General features: G+C 43.0%; 1 protein-coding gene across 4 annotated transcripts in view; it reads left to right on the top strand.

The window, feature by feature from the left end:
• The window catches only part of LOC119978507 (semaphorin-3D-like), a 110,251-nt gene extending 91,787 nt beyond the window's left edge, over window positions 1-18,464 (top strand). Inside the window, exons 13-18 of one of the 4 annotated variants that reach the window (XM_038820189.1) lie at window positions 2,742-2,783; window positions 3,724-3,881; window positions 5,420-5,490; window positions 7,749-7,888; window positions 11,650-12,065; window positions 17,194-18,464. In XM_038820189.1, the coding sequence (XP_038676117.1) occupies window positions 2,742-2,783; window positions 3,724-3,881; window positions 5,420-5,490; window positions 7,749-7,888; window positions 11,650-12,021 (783 nt within the window). In that variant the 3' untranslated portion in view covers window positions 12,022-12,065; window positions 17,194-18,464. Of the gene's footprint in view, window positions 1-2,741; window positions 2,784-3,723; window positions 3,882-5,419; window positions 5,491-7,748; window positions 7,889-11,649; window positions 12,088-13,327; window positions 14,908-17,193 lie in introns of those variants that run through there. The other 3 variants (XM_038820188.1, XM_038820190.1, XM_038820187.1) reach the window with 3 other exon arrangements.
• The last annotated feature ends 2,422 nt before the right edge of the window (window positions 18,465-20,886 follow it).

Here is a 20,886-nt window from a genome sequence, read left to right as displayed (position 1 = left end):
AGTTAATTGAGTGACAGTCCCACCTATGATAAACCTAAGAATCCATGGTTTGCGACAAAATAAACTCTCAGCCCACTTTCTATGTTTGATGACAATCATGATGATGATAGTTCTTAATATTGTTGACAAGGTGCCAGATGTGGTGCAGTTCGTAACTTTCTTTCTTTTTGAGTTGGAAGGTTATGGATTTAAGTCCCACTCCAAGACTTAAGTACACAAATCAAGATTGGCACTCAAGTGGGCGATGCATTGCTGGAGTTGCCATCTTTCTAATGAAATGTTAGGCAGGATTTACATCCTCAAGATGGCTGTTGGGAGTTTTGAAAACTCTTGGCTCAGAAAATTCAGCCTACCTCAGAAGAAAGTGCTAGGAAGGAAACTATTTTTATTCTGGGTGAGAGGGAAGGAGGGGATGGCAGCAGCCTGGCCAAAGTTTGAGTAGGGAGATGGTCTGTTTAAAAGGCCCACTTTGGTGTTGTGGAACTTAATTCCAGCTGTAATGAAATCTGAATATCTCTCTAGTTCGCACTCCTCACACTTCCTCATCTCCATCCCACACACTCCCCATGCCACCACTTCCCATGTATGGCACTATGATATTTTGTCTGCCTAATGGATTTCTGGGCTGTCAGCCAAGCTTCATTATGCATTCTTGGCTGACAGCCCAGATATCCATTAGAGTTCTGAAACACCTGAGCCACAGAGAAAACATTGGTTGATTGACAGATCCACCTCTATGATCTCTTCTGGCAATTTCTGTATTTCTATATTTGCCTAATGTAAATCTCACATAGGACTGATAAACTAAACATAAGTTTAGTTGATCTTAAGATGCAGTACAGGATTGCTCAGTAACAGATTTACTGAAATAATTCAACAGCTATTGTTAAAATGAAAGTACAACTTCAACTCCTTCACACCACATGACGCTAGCTAAACTGAAAGGTCCTCTAAACAATGCCTGCTGGTCATATGGTTTACGGCTTGGCTTTTACGCATGAGCATATTCTCTCTTAAAGCAATATCACAACGGCAATTGCACAATGCTTAATTATACAAAGATAAAGTGGTTTCAAGCGCTTGCAATTTCTACTATTGATACTTTAAAGGGTCTGGAGCATTGATACTTTCATTGGGCTGGAGTAAAAAGGAGTTTTATTTGAGAAAGTGGAATGTTATCAATGAATGTTTTTTTTATGACTATAGTGTTTATTGCTTCTGTATTGTGTTTAGTGGATGAATGGGCATGGAAGTGCCATAGCTCTTTGAAAATTGCAGATAACTAGGACATGCCTGTCCCCTCAATAGAGCCAGCCAGGTCAGGCATGCAGAGTGTGGGCTCGCAATCCAAACCACACCCTTAAGAGGCCCTAATGGAAATCGGTAACTCTGGGAATGGGGTTGGAAATCCCAAAATCAGGGGCGGAATTCTCCGACTCCCCGGGGGATCGGAGAATCGCCCGGGTCCGGCGTCAATCCCGCCCCCGTCGTGTCCCGAATTCTCTGCTCCCGAGATTTGGCGGGGGCGGGAATCGCGCCGCAATGGGCTGAAGTCCCGCCGCTGACAGGCCTCTCCCGCCGGCGTGGTTTAAACCATCTACCTGACTGGCGGGATTGGTGGCGCGGGCGAGCTCCGGGGTCCAGCGGGGCGATCTGACCCCGGGGGGTGCCCCCACGGTGGCCTGGCCCATGATCGGGGCCCACCGATCGGCGTGCCGTGGGGGCACTCTTTTTCTTCCGCCGCCGCCACGGCCTCCACCATGGCGGAGGCGGAAGAGACCCCCTCCCCTGCGCATGACGCTCAGGCGCATGCGCGGACTTACGCCGGCCGGCGAAGTCCTTTCGGCCCCGGCTGGCGTGGCGCCAAAGGCCGTTCACGCCAGCCGGCGGAGTGGAACCCACTCCGCCGTGGGCCTAGCCCCTCAATGTGGGGGCTTCGCCACTCCGACATGGCGGGACCCCCTGCTCTGCCGGGTAGGGGAGAATCCTGGCCCTGATCTGTGTAAATCAGCCCATTGAACCAATGTCTCACCTGCCCCTCAGGTGGATGCAAAAGAACTTCACTGGAACAACTTTGAAGAAGAGCTAGGGAGTGATCCTGGGTGTCCTACTCAATATTGATTCCTCAATCAATATCGCAGTAACAAATTATCTTGTCGTGATCACGTTGCTGTTTGTAGAAGCTGGCTGTGTGTAAATCGGCTGTCAAATTTCCTGCAGTTCCACAGTGACTATTCTTCAAATGTACTTCATTGGCTGTAAAGATCTTTGGGATGTCTTGAAGTTACGAAAGGCACCATACAAATGCAAACCTGTTTTTAAACCTTTAACTATAATCACAGCTGGGGCGGCATGTGGCACAGTGGTTAGCACTACTGCCTCACGGCATTGAGGACTCGGGTTCAAATCCCGGCCCTGGGTCACTATCCATGTGGAGTTTGCACATTCTCCCCGTGTCTGTGTAGGTTTCACCCCCACAACCCAAAGATGTGCAGGTTAGGTGGATTGGCCACACTAAATTGCCTCTTAATTGGAAAAAAGATAATTGGCTACTCTAAATTTAAAAAAAAAATAAAACTGTAATTTGCAGCCAGTGAAGGTCACTGAACAAGAAAGTTGCAACTAAACAAATTGCCACCAAGTATGTTGCTGCATTTCATGTAGATGCCATGGTGATCTTTCAATAGCTATCTGTCTGCGTTACTAAATTGCAATAATTGCCAATGTTTACATCCTTATAGGAACCGACTCCAATACTATCAATGGAAATTTCTTCAAAGCAGGTAAGCAATCAAAGTATAACACAGTATAATGTGCATAATTAAGGACACCAGGTTGTATTTGGATGTGCAAAATGTTTTTTGTTTGTTTAGTCGTCACACAGGCTTACTGGAACAGATTGAAGATCAGCTTTCTCAATCAAAGATTAATGGAGAGAATTAATGGGGAGGAAAAAGAAAGAAAACAGGAGTTAAAAGTGATCATATATTGGTCTCAAGAAATAGCTAGACTGGTAAATGTGGTCTCCCCTTGAGACGTGTGGACCAAGGATGTTGTGAGTTCAATTCAGGGCCAGTGCTGTTAGTTGGTCTCTATTGTGAGTTTGGGGGCTTTCCACCTTTGGGCTCAGCATCTCCAAGCAAAGTGCAAGAAAGGCAGCCAGGATTTCCACTCTGGGTTGCTCTCCAGTGACCTCTGCTGGAGGTGTGTTGTGTTAAGAAAAAGGCTGGATGGTGGTGAATTTACAGAAATAAGCTACCGTTTCAATATTGTTCCTGCCTGATTTGTGGAACTATAATAGAGAATCGGTCTGCAAGTTTAGAACAAGAGGGGTGAGGGAAATAAAAATAAAAACTTCAGAAGAGGATTCAGTTCGCACAAATGCTGAAATGACCACGAGTAAAATTTCCTGTTCAGAGGGTCTAAAGGTAGGCAGAGTGCTATTTTAATTTCTTCCAGTAAATAAATATCACAATGTAAACAGATTGATATGATGTGGTAATGCTACCTTATTGCACACAGTGTATCTATCTTATAACACCATTGTGGTGCCAAATAATGTGATGCTATGGAATGACTTATATTCGGCCCCCTTGTGGGGCCCCGGTCTTGAGGACTATTGTGGAGGAGGTGTTGTTGTTTATTATAGATTCTGTACCATGCATTGACAGACTTGAGCCCTTAACAGAATCTTTACTTGCACTACTTTAATATCACTTACAGAAGCAAATTTATATTGGATCAAAGGATAGCATGGTACAGCTTGCTCTACAGAGGTGTGGTGCATATGGTACAGCTTGCTCTGAATGCTGCCTTGCGAGAGATCCCTATTGCGCATGGGATGGGAATTCATGTTGCAGATATGTGCCAGCACCAAAAAGGTATGTGTTGAAGCAAAGTTAGTTCAGGTTACTTTGAACAATGGATTTTTTGTGGCTTTTTAGGTGCAATTTTAGTGCTTTGTTACAAATAGTTAAGAAAGTATTTTTTTTGCAACTTATTAAGGGCCTGCTTGCAATACTGAGGAATTGAAATCAGGGCACATGCAAAACCAGGGAATAATAATTGTGCTTTGAGGGAGAACGTCATAAATAGATTAATGTAGTTTTCACTTGCTGAATATTTCGAGCCAAACTTTTGAAGTTTTACAGTTTTGATAGAAACACTGACCAGAGGAAGCATGCATTAACGATATAGTTCACCCAGTTACCAAAACTGCCCCTCGCTCACTTATCCCCTCTCACTTGTGAACCAGACAATGAAAACAAATGGAGAACCACAAATGCCAGAAATCTAAAATACAAATTAAAATTAATGGGAATGCACAGGAGATTGGTCAATTTTCCAAAGAGAAACCTGGACATTAACCTCCCTCATTTCTAAATACTTTTGGTGTTGATGGCAATTTCTATCATTATAGTGAGTAAGACACTGTCAGCTGAAATTTCTCCAACTCAAGGGGGAACCTCAAATTACAGGAATTTTAAAATTTCATGCCTTTATTTCCCAACTTCAAAGGCTGCCCGGCAAGTAAAAACGGAGTGGGAGGACTCCCATGGAAACATCCCGCCACTCCCAGAAAAGCAGCCTTTGTGATTTACCTCCCATGGCCCCACTGGAAATCCATCCCATTCCCCATGCAAATGGATGATGCCAAGTGCCCACCTACCCCATTGCATTTCCCATTATTTCTTCAGACTTACAATTCCTGGAGTTCCAGAATTTTGACTCCGCAACAGGGAAGGAACAACAATATATTTCCAAGTCAAGCTGGTGAGTGGCTTGGAGAGCAATTTCCAGTGGTGGCATTCCCATGCATGTGCTGCCCTCACCTTTCTAGATGGTAGAAGTCATGGGTTTGGAAGGTGCTGCCTATGGAGCCTTGGTGAGTTCCTGCGCAGTGCATCTTGTAGATGGTACTTTCAGCTGCAACTGTGTGTTGGTGGTGGAGGGAGTGAATGCTTGTGGATGGGGTGCCAATCAAGCGACTGCTTATTGGATCTGCTCTCATCCAGGCAAGTGATTTCTGGCTTGCGCCTTGTAGATGGGGAACAATCGTTTGGGAATCAGGAGGTGAGTTACTCGTTGCTGGATTTCTAACCTCTCATCTGACTTGAAAATGGCATTAGTGGCCACATTGGAAAAGAAGGTGGTGGCAGCATTACAAAGGATAATGGGCTTCATTGTTAAATATCATTCTCTTTGAAGAAACATTAAACCATTGCCACTAGTACATACAGTTGTATTTAGCCTTGAAACCCTTACAATTAGGTTATTCACGATCGTCAGTCAATTTGTTACAAACTAAAACATTTTTCCTGAACAGTTGAATAGCAATATCAATAACTTACCCAAATCAAGGACAAATTTATTTTTGTTATTTAAATGTGATGACCAAATGTGTTTTAATTTCTATTAGACAGACCAGACGTCAAGATGTGAAGTATGGAGACCCAATAATTCAGTGTTGGGATCAGGAGGACAGTGAGTGTATGAGAACAAATATGACAATTATTGCAACACTCCAGTGTACTTGTTAGTGCTGGGAGTATTTAGCTACATACATACAAATGGTTTAGGAGCAGGAGCTTGGCCCTTTGAGCCATTCAATAAGATCATGGTTAATCTGATTATAACCTCAGCCCTTTATTCCTGCCTACCCCGATTACATATCACCCACTTGTTAATCAAAAATCTATCTAGCTCTGCCTTAAAAACATTCTAAGTCCCTGCTTCCACTGCCTTTTGAGGAAGAGTTCCAAAGATGCTTGACCCTATGAGAGAAGAAAGTCTCTGTCTCAAATGAGTGACTCCTTATTTTTAAACAGTGACCCCCTAGTTCTAGATTGTCCCACAAGAGGAAACATTCTTTCCACATCCATCCTGTCAATACCCATGAATATCTTAAATGTTCCAATCAAGTCACCTCTTAATCTTTTAAACTCTAGTGAATACAAACCTAGTCTGTCCCACCTTTCCTCACAAGACAACTCACCCATTCCAGGCATTGGTCTAGTAAACCTTCTCTGAGCTGCTTCTAATGCATTTACAACCTTCCTAAAACAAGGAGGCCAATACTGTACATATTACTCCAGATGTGGTCTTGCCAGTGCCCTGTGCAAGTGAACCAGAACATCTCTAATTTTGTAATTACTTCCCCTCACAATAAACAGTAACATTCTAATTACTTGCTGTACCTGCAGACTGACCTTTTGTAACATGCATTAATACACGCATATACTTCTGAATCTCAGAGCTCTGCAATCTCTCACCATTTAGGTAATAAGTCTATTTTTTTATTCTTCTTGCCAAAATGGGCCATTTCACAATTTCCCACTTTATCCGACAATTGCCAGATCTTTGTCCACTCATTTAATCCATTCATCTCCCTTTGGGACCTCCGTATGTCCTTTCCTTCACATCTTTGCATCATCAGCAAATTTCATCATGATACCTTTGGTCTCTTCATCCAAGCCATTTGTACAAATTGTAAAATGATGAGGACCCAGCGCTAATCCCAGTGGTACACCACTTGTTTCAACCTGTCAACAAGAAAACAATCAATTTCGGTCAAATACCTCCTGGAAATCTAAGTACAGTAAATCCACCAGCTCCCCTTCATCCGCTGCACAAGTGACTCCTTCAAAGAACTGCAATAAGTTGCTTAACCATGATTTCCTTGTCACAAAATCATGTTAAATCTGGCTGATTGCCGTGAAATTTTCCAAATGCCCTGCTATTAAAGGTGGCACGTAGCCTCATTCTAAAATTTAAATTACCAATCCACTTCCCAAGAGCAGATAACCATGCCTTCTCTCTTCGCCATTAAAACATGAAGTTGGGTGGGTTTAAGGTGGGTTCCATTCCTGTTCTAGATTATAAGCATTTTGACCTCTGGTGTAACACTCACACACTTGTTTCTGAGAGTTAAGATTCAGTTCAGTGTGACTTCACTGGTTATTTGGCACACCATCCTTCATGGGCATGGGATAATTTAAAGCATTCCTTGCAAAAACTAATGGTTTGGAACATTGGTAGTTATCACAATAGCTGTTTTCATACAACATAGAATATCCAGTGCAGAAGGGGGCCATTCGGCCCATCGAGTCTGCACCGACCCACATTAAGCTGTCACTTCCACCCTATCCCTGTAAACCAATAACCCCTCCTGACCATTTTTTTTGGACATCAAGGGCAATTTAGCATGGCCAATCCACCTAACCTGCACCTAACCTGCACGTCTTTGGACTGTGGGAAGAAGTCATAGAAGTTACAGTGCAGAAGGAGGCCATTCGGCCCATCGAGTCTGCAGTGGCTCTTGGAAAGAGCACCTTACCCAAGCCCACACCTCCACCCTATTCCCAGAATCCCATAACCCAGTAACCCCACCCAACACTAAGGGCAATTTTGGACACTTAAGGTCAATTCAATATGGCCAATCCACCTAACCTGCACACCTTTGGACTGTGGGAGGAAACCGGGGCACCCGGAGGTAACCCACACATACACGGGGAGTACGTGCAGACTCCACACAGGCAGTGACCCAAGCCGGGAATTGAACCTGGGACCTTGGAGCTGTGAAACAATTGTGCTATCCACTTATGCTACCGTGCTGCCATTTTGTGCAATGGAAGGGTTTAATCATTAGTGGTTAAAATTTATCCTACCTACTTTGGTGTTTAGTAGCATGAAATGGTCATTATATTTTTTTTGTTAATGCCCCATAATAAACAAGTCCTCTTCCATAGATGCAAAGAACGTGCCAACTGACAAGAAGTTGATTTTTGGGGTGCAGTACAATTCTACGTTCCTGGAATGCAGTCCAAGGTCACAGCAAACATCAGTCATCTGGTCTGTTCAGCGATCCCTGGATGGCCAACAGGAGGAGGTAATTAGTCTGAATGATGCATTCCAACACTGGACATCATTGGATTGGAGATGACTTTCTGGTCCTACCTCTGACATGAACCGTCGCGGGCGGGAATGAAAATTTGACAGACCAGCAAAAGTTCTGTTGGCTTCGGGCAGGTCTGGAAAATCCCGGCTGAGGGATTTCAAATGGCTTGTTTGATTATTAATTGGACAACAAGTGTGTTGAGGTACACTTTTTACATTATTCCTGTAATTATGTCACGTTAACATTCCCATGGGAAGTGATTGCAGTGAAATATTCAGATCAGGGTCTGTTCAGCATGAAAATATAAATCAAGCCTTGGCCATCATCATGGCAAAACAGCAGTTTCTGGAGAAAATTAACATATTCAGGAGCCGCAGATGCACGTCACCGCTGGGCGACACGTTAGCACAATGGTTAGCACTGTTGCTTCACAGCGCCAGGGCCCAGAGTTCAATTCCCGCTTGGGTCAGTATCTGTGTGAAGTCTGTACATTCTCCCCATGACTGCATCGGTTTCCTCCGGGCGCTCCGGTTTCCTCCCACAAGTCCCAAAAGACGTGCTGTTCGGCGAATCGGACATTCTGAATTCTCCCTCTGCGTACCCCAACAGGAGCTGGAGTGTGGTGACCAGGGGATTTTCACAGTAACTTGATTTGCAATGTTAACGAAAGCCTACTTGTGAAAATAATTAAGATTATTAGTATTATTATTATTATTACTGCTAGCCTGTGATGCTTGGTGAAAATGTGACTCTCAATCACAAGCAGGCACATTGGAATAGTTTAGCTACACATTAAAGGTACCGTGACTTTTAATCCATTCCATCTGAATGTAGGGAGACCCTCTGGACCATCAGCCTCTGTAAAGGATTTACTTGAACCTTTCTTTCTTCTTAAATGTTCCCATGATATTATTTGTGCTTTCTCCTATCATCACACATCTTGGAAAAGTCTTGATCGTGGCTGTCTTCATGTCTTATGTCTTATCAAACTCAGCTCATTCATTTAGAATAAAGCTGACTCATTTTGTTTTAAAAGTGAACTTATTTTACTGTATCTGACTCTTAAGAATAAACACCACTCCATGGGGTAGATTTTGGTCTGTGCCCCTGCTTCAACTGGCCCATGGGAACATAAAAATAAATATTTAGCTTACATCTTGGTGGCCATGGGGATTGCTGACAAGTCACAAGCTGCCTAATTTTTGGTTGAGGTCTTTTAAAAATGCATTACACGTTGTTCTACTGTTAAATTGGTTTGCTTTGTAAATGAAAAATGCATCCAATCGAGGGGCGCAATCTACCAGTCACGGCCCATGGAACTGGAGCAAGACGTGGCCGGTAGATCTCGGGAGGGGCCTCCCCCCAGGATTCCCGATGGCCATTGCGGCTCGCAGGGATCTAGCCAGATCTCGCAAGGCGGCGCAATCTGGATCCCACCCAGAATGGGCAGGACTCAGTCTCACACTAAGTGTCGGTTTAAAAATCCACTTAACCATGCTGGCGCTGGATCTATCGATCACCCGGCATCTACCGGCTTTACTGTGTGCCATTCAGTACTGGTCCCCACAATCAGGGGCCAGGCGGAACAGTACCTGGGGGCGGGTCTCAGGTGATTGGAGGCCCCAGGTGGTTGACCACCTGGGCAGGGTGGTCACTTGGGCATTTTGGCACTGGCAACCTGGCAGTGTCACCCGGGTCCCAGCCTGGAACTTCCAATGTGCCCAAGTGGCACTGCCAGGCTGGGACCTGACTGACACTTCCAGGGTGTCAGACTAACAGTGCCAATGTGCTAGGCTGGCATGTTGCCCATGCCAGTATTGGGCCCAAGGGTGGCCTTGCCTGTGTGAGGTGGGGTATGGGGAGGGCCTCGAGGACCCGCTTACAGGTATGTTGGGGAATTGAGGATGTCCGTGGGTCATGTTGGGGGGGGGGTCAAGAGATCAGAACGCCTTTTAAAAATGGAGATCCTGTTGTGGGAGGGAATTCTGTCGAGTTCCGTGTTGAGGGAATGCTGTAAGGGAGGGAATCTTGTGGAGGGGGAATTCTGTGGTGAGGGAAATCCCGTAGAGGTGTGGATCTGCACAATACTTACCCAGAAGTTATAAATAGTTTTCTGTACTTCTATAACTTCTAACTATTTCTGGATACCTACGAATGTAGCAGTCAGAATCACCCAACATTTGCGATTTAAATCATATTTCTAATAACTCCCTGTGCAGGGCAGTTTCCCTGGGGACGTTTGCACTTCCTAGGCAATTGCTACTCTTGTTGTTAGGTACACAGCTTCCAAGTTAAATGGGTTTGGACAGCCAAAACTAAGTTTGAGTTGGCATGAGTCAACAAACACAAGTCACCCCATGACTTAGCATTCACTGCTAATACCTGACTCAGTGTGGTTTTAAAGTTGCAGGAAATGGAAAGGCTACATGGTGTATTACAGAGTGTATTATTGAGGCTAGTTGGAACAGGAGGGAACCTCACTCTGCATCTAACAGCATTATCCTTCATACTACACATGATGTGTGAAGAAGGAAAAGATGGCCCAGCAATGCATGCCAACCTGTACATAAGTGTTCACAGAAATGTAGGCTACGTTATGATCGCAACAGGTATATCTAATTTACATAGATACATAGAAGATAGGAGCAGGCGGAGGCCTTTTGGCCCTTTGAGCCAGCTCCGCCATTCATCACGATCATGGCTGATCACCGAACTCAATAGCCTAATCCTGCTTTCTCCCCATAGTCTTTGATCTCATTCTCCCCAAGTGCTATATCTAGCCACCTCTTGAATATATTCAAAGTTTTAGCATCATCTACTTCCTGTGGTAATGAATTCCACAGGCTCACCACTCTTTGTGTGCAGAAATGTCTCCTTATCTCTGTCTGAAATGGTTTATCCTGAATCCTCAGGCTGTGGCCCTGGTTCTGGACACACCCATCATTGGTAACATCTTCCCTGCATCTACCCTGTCTTGTCCCGTTAAAATGTTATAAGTCGCTATCAGATCCCCCCTCATTCTTCTGAATCCAGCGAGACAATCCCAACCTAGTCAATCTCTCCTCATATGACAGTACCGCCATCCCTGGAATCAGTCTGGTAAACCTCCTCTTCACTCCCTCGAGAGCAAGAACATCCTTCCTCAGAGAAGGAGACAAAAACTGCACACAATACTCCAGGTGTGGCCTCACCAAGGCCCTGTACAATTGCAGCAACACATCCCTGTTTCTATACTCGAAACCTCTTGTAATGAAAGCCAACATAGGGCAGCACGGTGGCCTAGTGGTTAGCATAACCGCCTCACGGCGCTGAGGTCCCAGGTTCGATCCCGGCTCTGGGTCACTGTCCGTGTGGAGTTTGCACATTCTCCCCGTGTCTGCGTGGGTTTCGCCCCCACAACCCAAAAATGTGCAGAGTAGGTGGATTGGCCACGCTAAAATTGCCCCTTAATATAAAAAAAAAATAATTGGGTAATCTAAATTTAAAAAAAAAAATAAAAAAAAAAAAAAAAAAAAATGAAAGCCAACATACCATTCGCCTTCTTTACAATAATGATAAATATTGCCACCTTCTCAACGGCAATTAAGAATTGGCAATAAATGGTAGGCTAGCTAGTAACGTCCTTAACTGTACACAAATAAATTTAAAATATATAAATTCATTAGATTGTTTTCACGTTATGAAATGATTTTTATGAATCTGCAGATATATTTAACTTTACATTATTTTTTCAAAATGTTGTTTTTATATAGATAAAATATGGTTCCAGGATCATCAAAACAAGGCTTGGTCTACTCATACGTCACTTACAGGATGATGATGCTGGGCTTTATTATTGCAGAGCTGTGGAAAACACGTTCACAAAAATCATAACCAAATATCACCTTAAAGTTATTTTGAGTGACTTCAAGGCAGCTCCAATGAAAACAGTGTACAACAATGGAAAAGGTAGAGACGCCCGGAGCCGTACGAGGTTACGTTACAAGGACTTCTTGCAGCTTCTGAACAAACCAGGCATCACTGTAAATGAGTACTGCCAGCAAATCTGGCGGAATGGAAAGAGAGGACAAAACAGTAAGACTGCAGCAAAATGGAAAAACACACAAGAGTTTAAGCGGTATTAGAATTTGAACAATATAAAATGCATTATGGTGCTCCTTTGATACAGGTAATAAACGTTATTCACTGGACTGTTGTATCAGAACCTTGGCTGATTAATCTGACTATGTCTCTGAAGTACTACGAAGAGTGAATGGGGTGAAATAGAGTTTGGCCTCAGAAGCCAAACATTGTGGCAGGAAGTATGAATATATCTGGGTGTACGCTAGTCATTGGAAATACATGTTTCCTTCAAGGAAGGTTTTCTTTAAAAGCAAACATTACCACGTAGGCAGCTTTTTAAGGGAAGAAAATGTCAATGAGTTTCTCAAAATTTTCAAGGGTAATTTTCAATAATCTTATTGTAGCAGTGTGGATTGAATTCTATCCCAAGCTCCCAATTGCAGAGCCGCCAATGATTTGTAAAGTTAGTGTTGACCCACAGCGTGTTGATCATTGTTTCCTGATGCGGCATTGGTGAATGGCACTTGCCATTCCACTCACTGACAGCTGACTACAAATATTTTCACATGTTTTAGAATAGAGACTTGGTCAAATTCTGTGCCTGATCCAGCATGGTACCCTCTACAGGGCATCAGTAACATCTATAGGCAAGCAAAAAATACCAAACCTCTTCAACCAATCAGACTGAAGAATCTTCAATGCGCCACACAAGATAGGATCGTCATGACTTAGTCCCTGCTGAAATGACAGGACCTTTTGCAGGTCGGTAACCCATTGTACCCTACAGTAGGATTTGCTGTCGCTCTTTAACTGAGTCATGGCATTATAGTCCTGCCATTGGGTTCCCTAACCAGTCAAAGCAGGTCGGCGAGAAGATATCTGTCATAGAATTTACAGTGCAGAAGGAGGCCATTCAGCCTATCGAATCTACACCAGCCTAAAGGAGGATTTCTAATTAATGAGACTGTTATGGGCCAGGGTTTTAAAAAAAAGTTTATTATGGAGTTCACCTGACCTATAACCTTTATGTTGAATTTGGCTAGGATAAGTACAGGAGCCTTCCTTTCAGGTATTATTCAACAGCCTTTTAGATGCCTTTTTAAAAAAAAGCTTTATTCTAAGAATTTAGTTTATATTTGTACAAAGACAGACAGCAAGAATGTTTTTATCAATTACAAACATAAAGACCCCACACAGCTACAGTAATCTATGTATAACCCTTAATGAATTCCCCCTTAACTGTTCCAATTCAATAACAAATTCCAAGTAAAACCAGAAACCTCTTTTCAAGGCGTGGCCCAGAACACTGCTTTCTCACTTGACTAAGACTGTTGTTACTGATACTTTGTTCCACTTTTCAACCATCAGATTTGAATTCCTTCCAGAAAGCAATTATCTCTTTTAAGTTACCAAGCAGTCAGGAACAGCTTTTAAAAGGAAAATGAAGAAAGACACTTATTTCATCCTGTGCAGTTCAAACCAGTCCAAAAACTCAAAGTGAAAGCAAAACTCATAGCCACAGCTCAGCTCCACCCACAGAATGACACCACTGAAGCCGTGTGATAGGACAAAAACTTTTCTTAAAGGGACACTCGCATGACAAGACCATATCAGGGGTTGCAATGAATCAATTGGACATGGAAGCTGCAACAAACACAGGAATGGAATGGCGTTGATGTCCACTGGCAGTGCCCACCTACCTGGCCCATCTGGAAGGAGGTCTAGTTCCATAAAACTGTGATGTCATGATGACCTCCCATGAAAACCAGACCCTCCTGAGGCACTAGTCCTCACACACATCGAAAGAGCTAATCCTCTGCCTGTGGACCCTGTGGTGGGAGTCTCTCTTCCTTGGAGCTGGATCTCTGTGTCCATTCCATCTGCCCTGTGGGGTGGCATGTAGCTGAGGAGAAAGCAGTTGGTGTTGGTGTAGCTCCTGTTACCAAGGAGTATGAAATTTGATTTAAATCTTGTTAAAAAACAAAATAAAAATTAGGACAGATAGATGGGAATAAGATAGAGATACAAGATGCCACCAAAAAAGCTTCTGACACATATTACTGTCTGCAGGGATGAGACTTTATACATATAAATTTAAGCCCTCAGGGTCAGAGATATTAGTTGGCAGTAATGATCAATGATTATGCTATTAAATGTCAACTGGCTCCTTAATGCACCAACCGTTAACACTTTCTGACATTTTTAGTGGTGAACTGGTGGACTAGTGCTAAGTCTATCAGAAAGGTGTTACTGCTTACTCCATAGAGGAACGTGGTATTTCTGACAGTGACTTTGCATTTAACTGCACAGGTACGGACTTGAAAGGCTACTGTCATATTTGCTTCACTATAATGCTCAGTAATGTCAGCCGCATTGAGGGGATTTTCCAGGCCTTCCCATCGGTGAGATTGTCCGGCTCCCCGGTGGCGGGATGAACAAGCCATGCAAATTGCCATTGACTTGGGAGGACTGGAAGATCCTGCCCGCGGCCGATAGCACAAAATTCAGGATAATTCAGATATGCTTTTACCGATCTGGAGGAAGGTTAGAGCCACTGGTTTAAGGATTACTAAATATATTATTTCATATGTGCATTAAATTATACCCTTTTATGGATAAGCATACTTTGCATTGCTGTTTCAAAATCATTAATCAGGCACTCTTCATATTTAGATGATGAGATATTGCTTAATTGAATTATATATGTTATACCAAACTACTTCTTGAATAGATTTTAACGTTTTGCTTTTAGATGCACAAGTAAGTGTATAACTGGCAGTTGCATAAAATGGAGAGTTCCCCTTATACGTATAAAGCCTTCATTGAATAATCGAGCTACATCTTACAGAACCTATTTGAAATTAGTTTTACACACCTTGGGCGGGATTCTCCCCTAACCGGTGGGGCAGGGGGTCCCGGTGTAGGGGAGTGGCGGCAACCACTCCGGCATCGGGCCTCCCCAAAGGTGCGAAATTCTCCGCACCTTTGGGGGCTAGGCCCGCGCCGGAGCGGCTGGCACCACGCCAACTGTCGCAAAACCGGCATCAGTGGCCTTTCAGGCCCGGCGCCCGGCGTGGGGCTGGCCGAAAGGCCTTCGCCAGTTCACGCATGCGTGCTGGGGGATTCTCTTCTGCCTCCGCCATGGCGGCGGCGGAAGAGAAAGAGTGCCCCCACGGCACTGGCCCGCCCATCGATCGGTGGGCACCGATCGCGGGCCTGGCCACCATGGGGGCACCCCCAGGGTCCGATCGGCCCACGCCCCCCCAGGACCCCGGGGGCCCACTCGCGCCGCCGATCCCGCTGCCACCAGAGGTGGTTCATACCTCGGCGGTGGGAGAGGCCTCCCAGCGGCGGGACTTCGGCCCATCACGGGCCGGAGAATCACCGCAGGGGCCTCGCCGATCGGCGGGGCGTGATTCCCGCCCCTGCCAATGACCCTGCTGGGGGTCAGAGAATTTCGCCCCTGGTTCGTAACAAAGTCACCATTTGAGCCACAGTTCATTTTCCTTCCAGGCAGAAGAGGGAAGCTCCAAGGGACTCCATCAAAAAAGTAGCTAATTCTGTGCACGTTTCCTTCACCCAGGTTTTCTTCTCAGTTTTTCAATTAGCCTATGGATAAATGTACCTGGATATACTGAAACTTCTCATCGGCTTTCTTGTTGGAAAGCCTAAAACGTTATTTCATTTTGTGTGACCAAGCATTAAATGTTTGTATCTCTTGCATTAACTAATGTTGCACTAAAAATCTACAACTGTACTTAAATGGCTTCAGTGTTAAAATGGTTGTGAAACATACCTGCTTATTTCTTAACATATTGATGTCACTAAATGTGCTGGTCATCTTCTCTGCTTTCAGAATAAGACACATAGATAGAAAGGTTTGTACACAGACCATTGTATAGCAATATTGACAATGAAGAGCTATTGACTTTTTGTTTATTTCGTTGAGTCAGGAATGAATGGGTGCAAAGGCCAAGGTGGCTCATGCCCAGTATGAACTGCACAATAATGCAGTGCGTAATTTCTTTTTTTTGGAGGTGGGGGGGCTCCTTTTATCTTGCACCTTGCCTCACATTTGTGTTTTGATGGATTGTGGTGGGGGTGTGGGAGGTAGTTGTGTACAGAATGCAGAGGGAATTAGTATACAAGTCCATTCTCTGGCTCTGACAATACTGTTCTTGCACCAATATAATGAGCCCTGGCTTTGAAATGAAATCAGAATTTTGCAAGAACATCCTTAAATTAAGTGGTGAATATTATTGCTACCTTATAAAATTATCTACATTGGTCATTCTAGATAATAGTATGAAACACACCAATATCTCAAACCTATGCTCAATAATGTAGAATGCACCTACAAATGTAGAAGTGAGTCACATCTGCCACAAAAAAGGCTCTAATCAATCATCTTCATCAAATGTGAAAAGATCTTAAATGTTCTAATCTTGTAAAATTTAACTACAAGGAGGTACGTTTCTGTAGAGCGGAAATTTGACTACCATTATTTTCATGCTTTGTGACAAGCAAAAACCCTGCCAGATTTTCTCTCACTCAGTGCAGTGACCCGGGATGGCATGGTGGCGCAATGGTTAGCACTGCTGCCTCACGGCGCTGACCAGGTTCGATCCTGGCCCCCGGTTACTGTCCATGTGGAGTTTGCACATTCTCCCCGTGTCTGTGTGGGTTTCACCCCACAAACCCAAAAGGCGTGCAGGGATAGGTGGATTGGCCACGCCATATCACCCTTTAATTGGAAAACAATATAATTGAGTACTCTAAATCTATTTTTTTTTAAAAGCACAATGACACTAATATGAAGTATAGCATTCCTCACAGCATGTAGATTGGGATCAGGTAACACGGGGTATCAAATATGGAATCCTTCTGCCCAACATGACTCAGCCATCGTATTGTTCCTTGGGCACAGTATAATTAGCTTCCACAAACTACAGTAGGTGTACCATGTCTACATTGTAAGGTTTAAAGTTCCTTCAATAATTCAAGGTTATACAAAATTGTTCATTAGCAAAGAAAAAGCTTTGTATATATATATATATAGAATTAGAAAACTTTTGATGTGTATTTACTATTATTATGTAGGTAAATACAGCAGTCCATTTTCACACTGTAAGATTACAAAAATGACCATGAGACAAATGACCAATTAACTTTTTTGGTGGTGTTGGTGAGGGATAAATATTCATTAGAATGTAATTAACTCTTGCTTTTCTTAGCATTGTATCATGAGCTGCTTTATGTCAACCCCAGCTGGAAGATGGGGCCATATTTGAAAGAAAGAATCTATCATGAGCTGCTTTATGTCAACCCCAGCTGGAAGATGGGGCCATATTTGAAAGAAAGAATCTATCATGAGCTGCTTTATGTCAACCCCAGCTGGAAGATGGGGCCATATTTGAAAGAAAGAATCATAGAAACATGAAATGCAGTGCGGAAGGAGATCATTTGGCCCAGCGCGGATGTACTAACTCTGCAAATCAATTTAGTTACTCTCACATCCTGCCCCTGCAACTCTGCAATGTTTTTGCTTTGTATCCAATTCTCTTCTGAAAGCCACAATTGAATCTGCCTACATACCTTCTCAGGCAGTCTATTCCAGGTCTTGGGAACTCACTGCCTAAAAAGATGTTCCTTGTGTAACAGGGGCTCCTCCTGATGCTGGTAAAATGCCAGCAGGGGCAGAAAGTCTCACTTATTTGGGCACAACATCCTGCCACAGAGGCTCCCACAAGTGGCAAGATCCCATGGTTGTGGGAAGACAGTCTGTCATATTCTGAGAACTCCCAGTCCATCTCCAGAGGGCTGGTAAAATCCAACCATGTGTCTCTTTATAAAGCCCAGGATCATGTATGCAATTTTAACCACTATCCTAACCTGCAGCCAGCTTCAAACCAGGCAATGCAACACGAGATTATATGCTAAATTCCTGGAGTGGGTTAAGAAAAGAGGGCTGCTACTCACTTTTTTATGTAGCTTCCAAAATAGCTAACAGAGGAAAGTTGTTATAAATTGTTTGCTGATTTATTATTTTGCCTTAAAATATCCTTTTCTTTTCTGTTCCACTTTCTGACAATTTATCTTTATTTTTAGGTGCATTTGGATTTTTTTAAATTATAAAATGGCAGGGAGATCTATGAATTACCCCATTTAAGAGATCAAAAATGTGCCTTGTAAAAATGTGTGAAATGCAACTCATTATACTGTATTTTATTGTAAAAGACAATGCAATGTTGACTGATATAAAATGCTGGTTACTGATAGATTTCCACATGAATGAATAACTGCAACATGCAATGCAAACATTACCGTTGTAAAGATATTGAATATTAGATACATATTCAGTGTTAACACAATACTATGTAGATTGTATTGACATGTATACAATCATGATATATACTATGCCTGATAATAATCAGCACACTACATTGACAATTTAATATCCTGCTGTATTCGAATTATAAGAATAAAGTTTTTTGACTTCCAAAAATGCATTTATTAAATCTTGCAGTAAATGGGCAGCATGGTGGCACAGTCATTAGCACTGGTGCCTCATAACGCCAAGGACCTGGATGAATCCCGGTCCTGGGTCACTGTCCATGTGGAGTTTACACATTCTCCCCCTGTCCGCGTGGGTCTCACCCCCATAACCCAAAAGATTTGCAGGGTAGGTGGATGGCCACGCTAAATTACCCCTTAATTGGAAAAAGTAATTGGGTACTAAATCTTGCAGTAAACAATTCCATTCAGGTTGTCTATGTAAGATAGTCATTATTTTAAAAATGTCATCACCATCCACCAGAAAGATGGGCATACATTAAACTCCTGTGGAACACAGACCATGAGGACTGCTTGATCCCTTGTGCCCAGTTGTACAGTACCGGTAAGTAAATCATGCACTAATGAAGTGAAAAATTGAGGCTGATTACTAATGTGAGTATAGCAAGTTTTGGTGCATAAGGGTGGTCAACTTACATGAAGTACAAGCAAAAGCATTTGGGCCAGAAAAATTGGGTCATCTTATACGCTGGGTCAACTCATATACTTAAATTTATGGTACCCAACAGCACTGTGGATGTAGCTACATCAGTGACTGCCATGTGTTACAATCCCATAGAAACCATTTAATTTTTAAAAGAGATATGGATGTCCCAGTGACCTATGTAAAGAATCACATGACAAGATTTCACGTTTTAAGGTTTTTACTATAAAAACTAAAATCAAAACAGCTAAACTTTATTTAGTAGGCAACTACTACATTAAACTATTGAACATGTATTCCCTCGTAATTTCTTAACAAAACTGAAATTCTGACACTTATACATCACCACACTGCACTTTCCACCGATTTGTTTTAAAGTCTTTTGTGATTAAATTCCAAAGCTCCTCTTGGTTTTGCAGGACCTCTTCTCCCTGTTTCATCTGGGCAAATCTTCCAGTGTCCTTTTAAATAAAGTTCCCTTCACCCAACCGTTGGAGCACTATCAAGTGGACTGTAGTCATTAGGTTTGCAACTTTAACACAAGTAGCCTTTTATTATGTACAGTATTATAATTAACTATCTAAGAAGATGTAACTACCTAATGCTCCTTTTCCAACATCCCCTTCCGAACTACCTACACTCTCTCTACACACACACACAGACAAACAATACACAGGGGAAAGGGTCGTGGAAAGGGAAAGAACTTATAAAAAATAAAAGTATAAAGATCTTTGATGTACTGGGATGACTTCTAGTTAATGTCTTTCTGAAGTCCAGCTTTTGTTTTCATACCTCTTCCTTCTAGGTTTGTGATAGTTTTCTCTGGCAAGGTTGTCTACCTTCTCTGGAGACTCCATGTCATTCCAAGTTCACAGAAAAGAATGTGCTGGGCACCCACTGCTTTCAGAACAATAAAGCAGTTCTTTCATTTTGGCAAGCAGGAGAGACAGAGTGAGTGTTCCTTTCACTTCCAAGTCTAAATGCTTCTGCCAGTTCTCTCAGAAAGCATCACACAGGAACAAAAAAAAACACTGACTGTTGTCAGGCAGACCACTGTCCCTAGCCAACCCCGTTTGACAGCAAACCTCAAAACCTGATTCCTAAGATTCACTCAGTGCTGAGGAGTCTGGCCTCTTCTCTATAAAAGTAAAACCTGGGAACACAGTGATCAGACAGGCAGAATGTTTTAACCTTGAGTCTTCTGCTTAAAGGCACATTCTGATTTTGGGTCCACAGACCAAAATAATAAAAGAACATAAAAGAAATGGGAACAAAGGAAAACACTGATGTCAGTTTTATTTTATTTATTTATTTATTTATTTTTAATTTAGATTAGCCAATTATTTTTTCCAATTAAGGGGCAATTTAGCGTGGCCAATCCACCTACTCTGCACATTTTTGGGTTGTGGGGGCAAAACCCACGCAGACACGGGGAGAACGTGCAAACTCCACACGGACAGTGACCCAGAGCCGGGATCGAACCTGGGACCTCAGCGCCGTGAGGCGGTTGTGCTAACCACTGATGTCAGTTTTATGAAGTATGGTGTAAAGTTAAAGGAAAAAATAAATGGATCAAAAAAACTGGCAATAGATATCAAAAATGATCACTATATTTCCTGTTCAATTATTCCTTCCTGTTTCTTCCCTTATTTCCTCTTTTATTTTTGCTGTTACATTTTTGATCCATGGATGTTTAATGGATCTGTGACTTTAAGTCCAAAGATTTGCAAATTAGGTGGATTGGCCATGCTAAATTGCCCTTGGGTTAGATGGGGTTTCTGGGTTAGAGGGATAGGGTGGAGGTGTGGGCTTAAGTTGGGTGCTCTTTCCAAGAGCCAGTGTATACCCGATGGGCCAAATGGCATACATACAAGCACTGTAAATTCTATGATCTATGATAAACAGGAAGAACTCTTTCAGAAGACAGTTC

Source organism: Scyliorhinus canicula, chromosome 15 (genome assembly GCF_902713615.1).
Source record: "Scyliorhinus canicula chromosome 15, sScyCan1.1, whole genome shotgun sequence".
Lineage (NCBI taxonomy): Eukaryota > Metazoa > Chordata > Chondrichthyes > Carcharhiniformes > Scyliorhinidae > Scyliorhinus > Scyliorhinus canicula.
The sequence above is the reverse complement of the archived record's forward strand: the minus strand, read 5'-3'. Positions and strand labels throughout refer to the sequence as shown.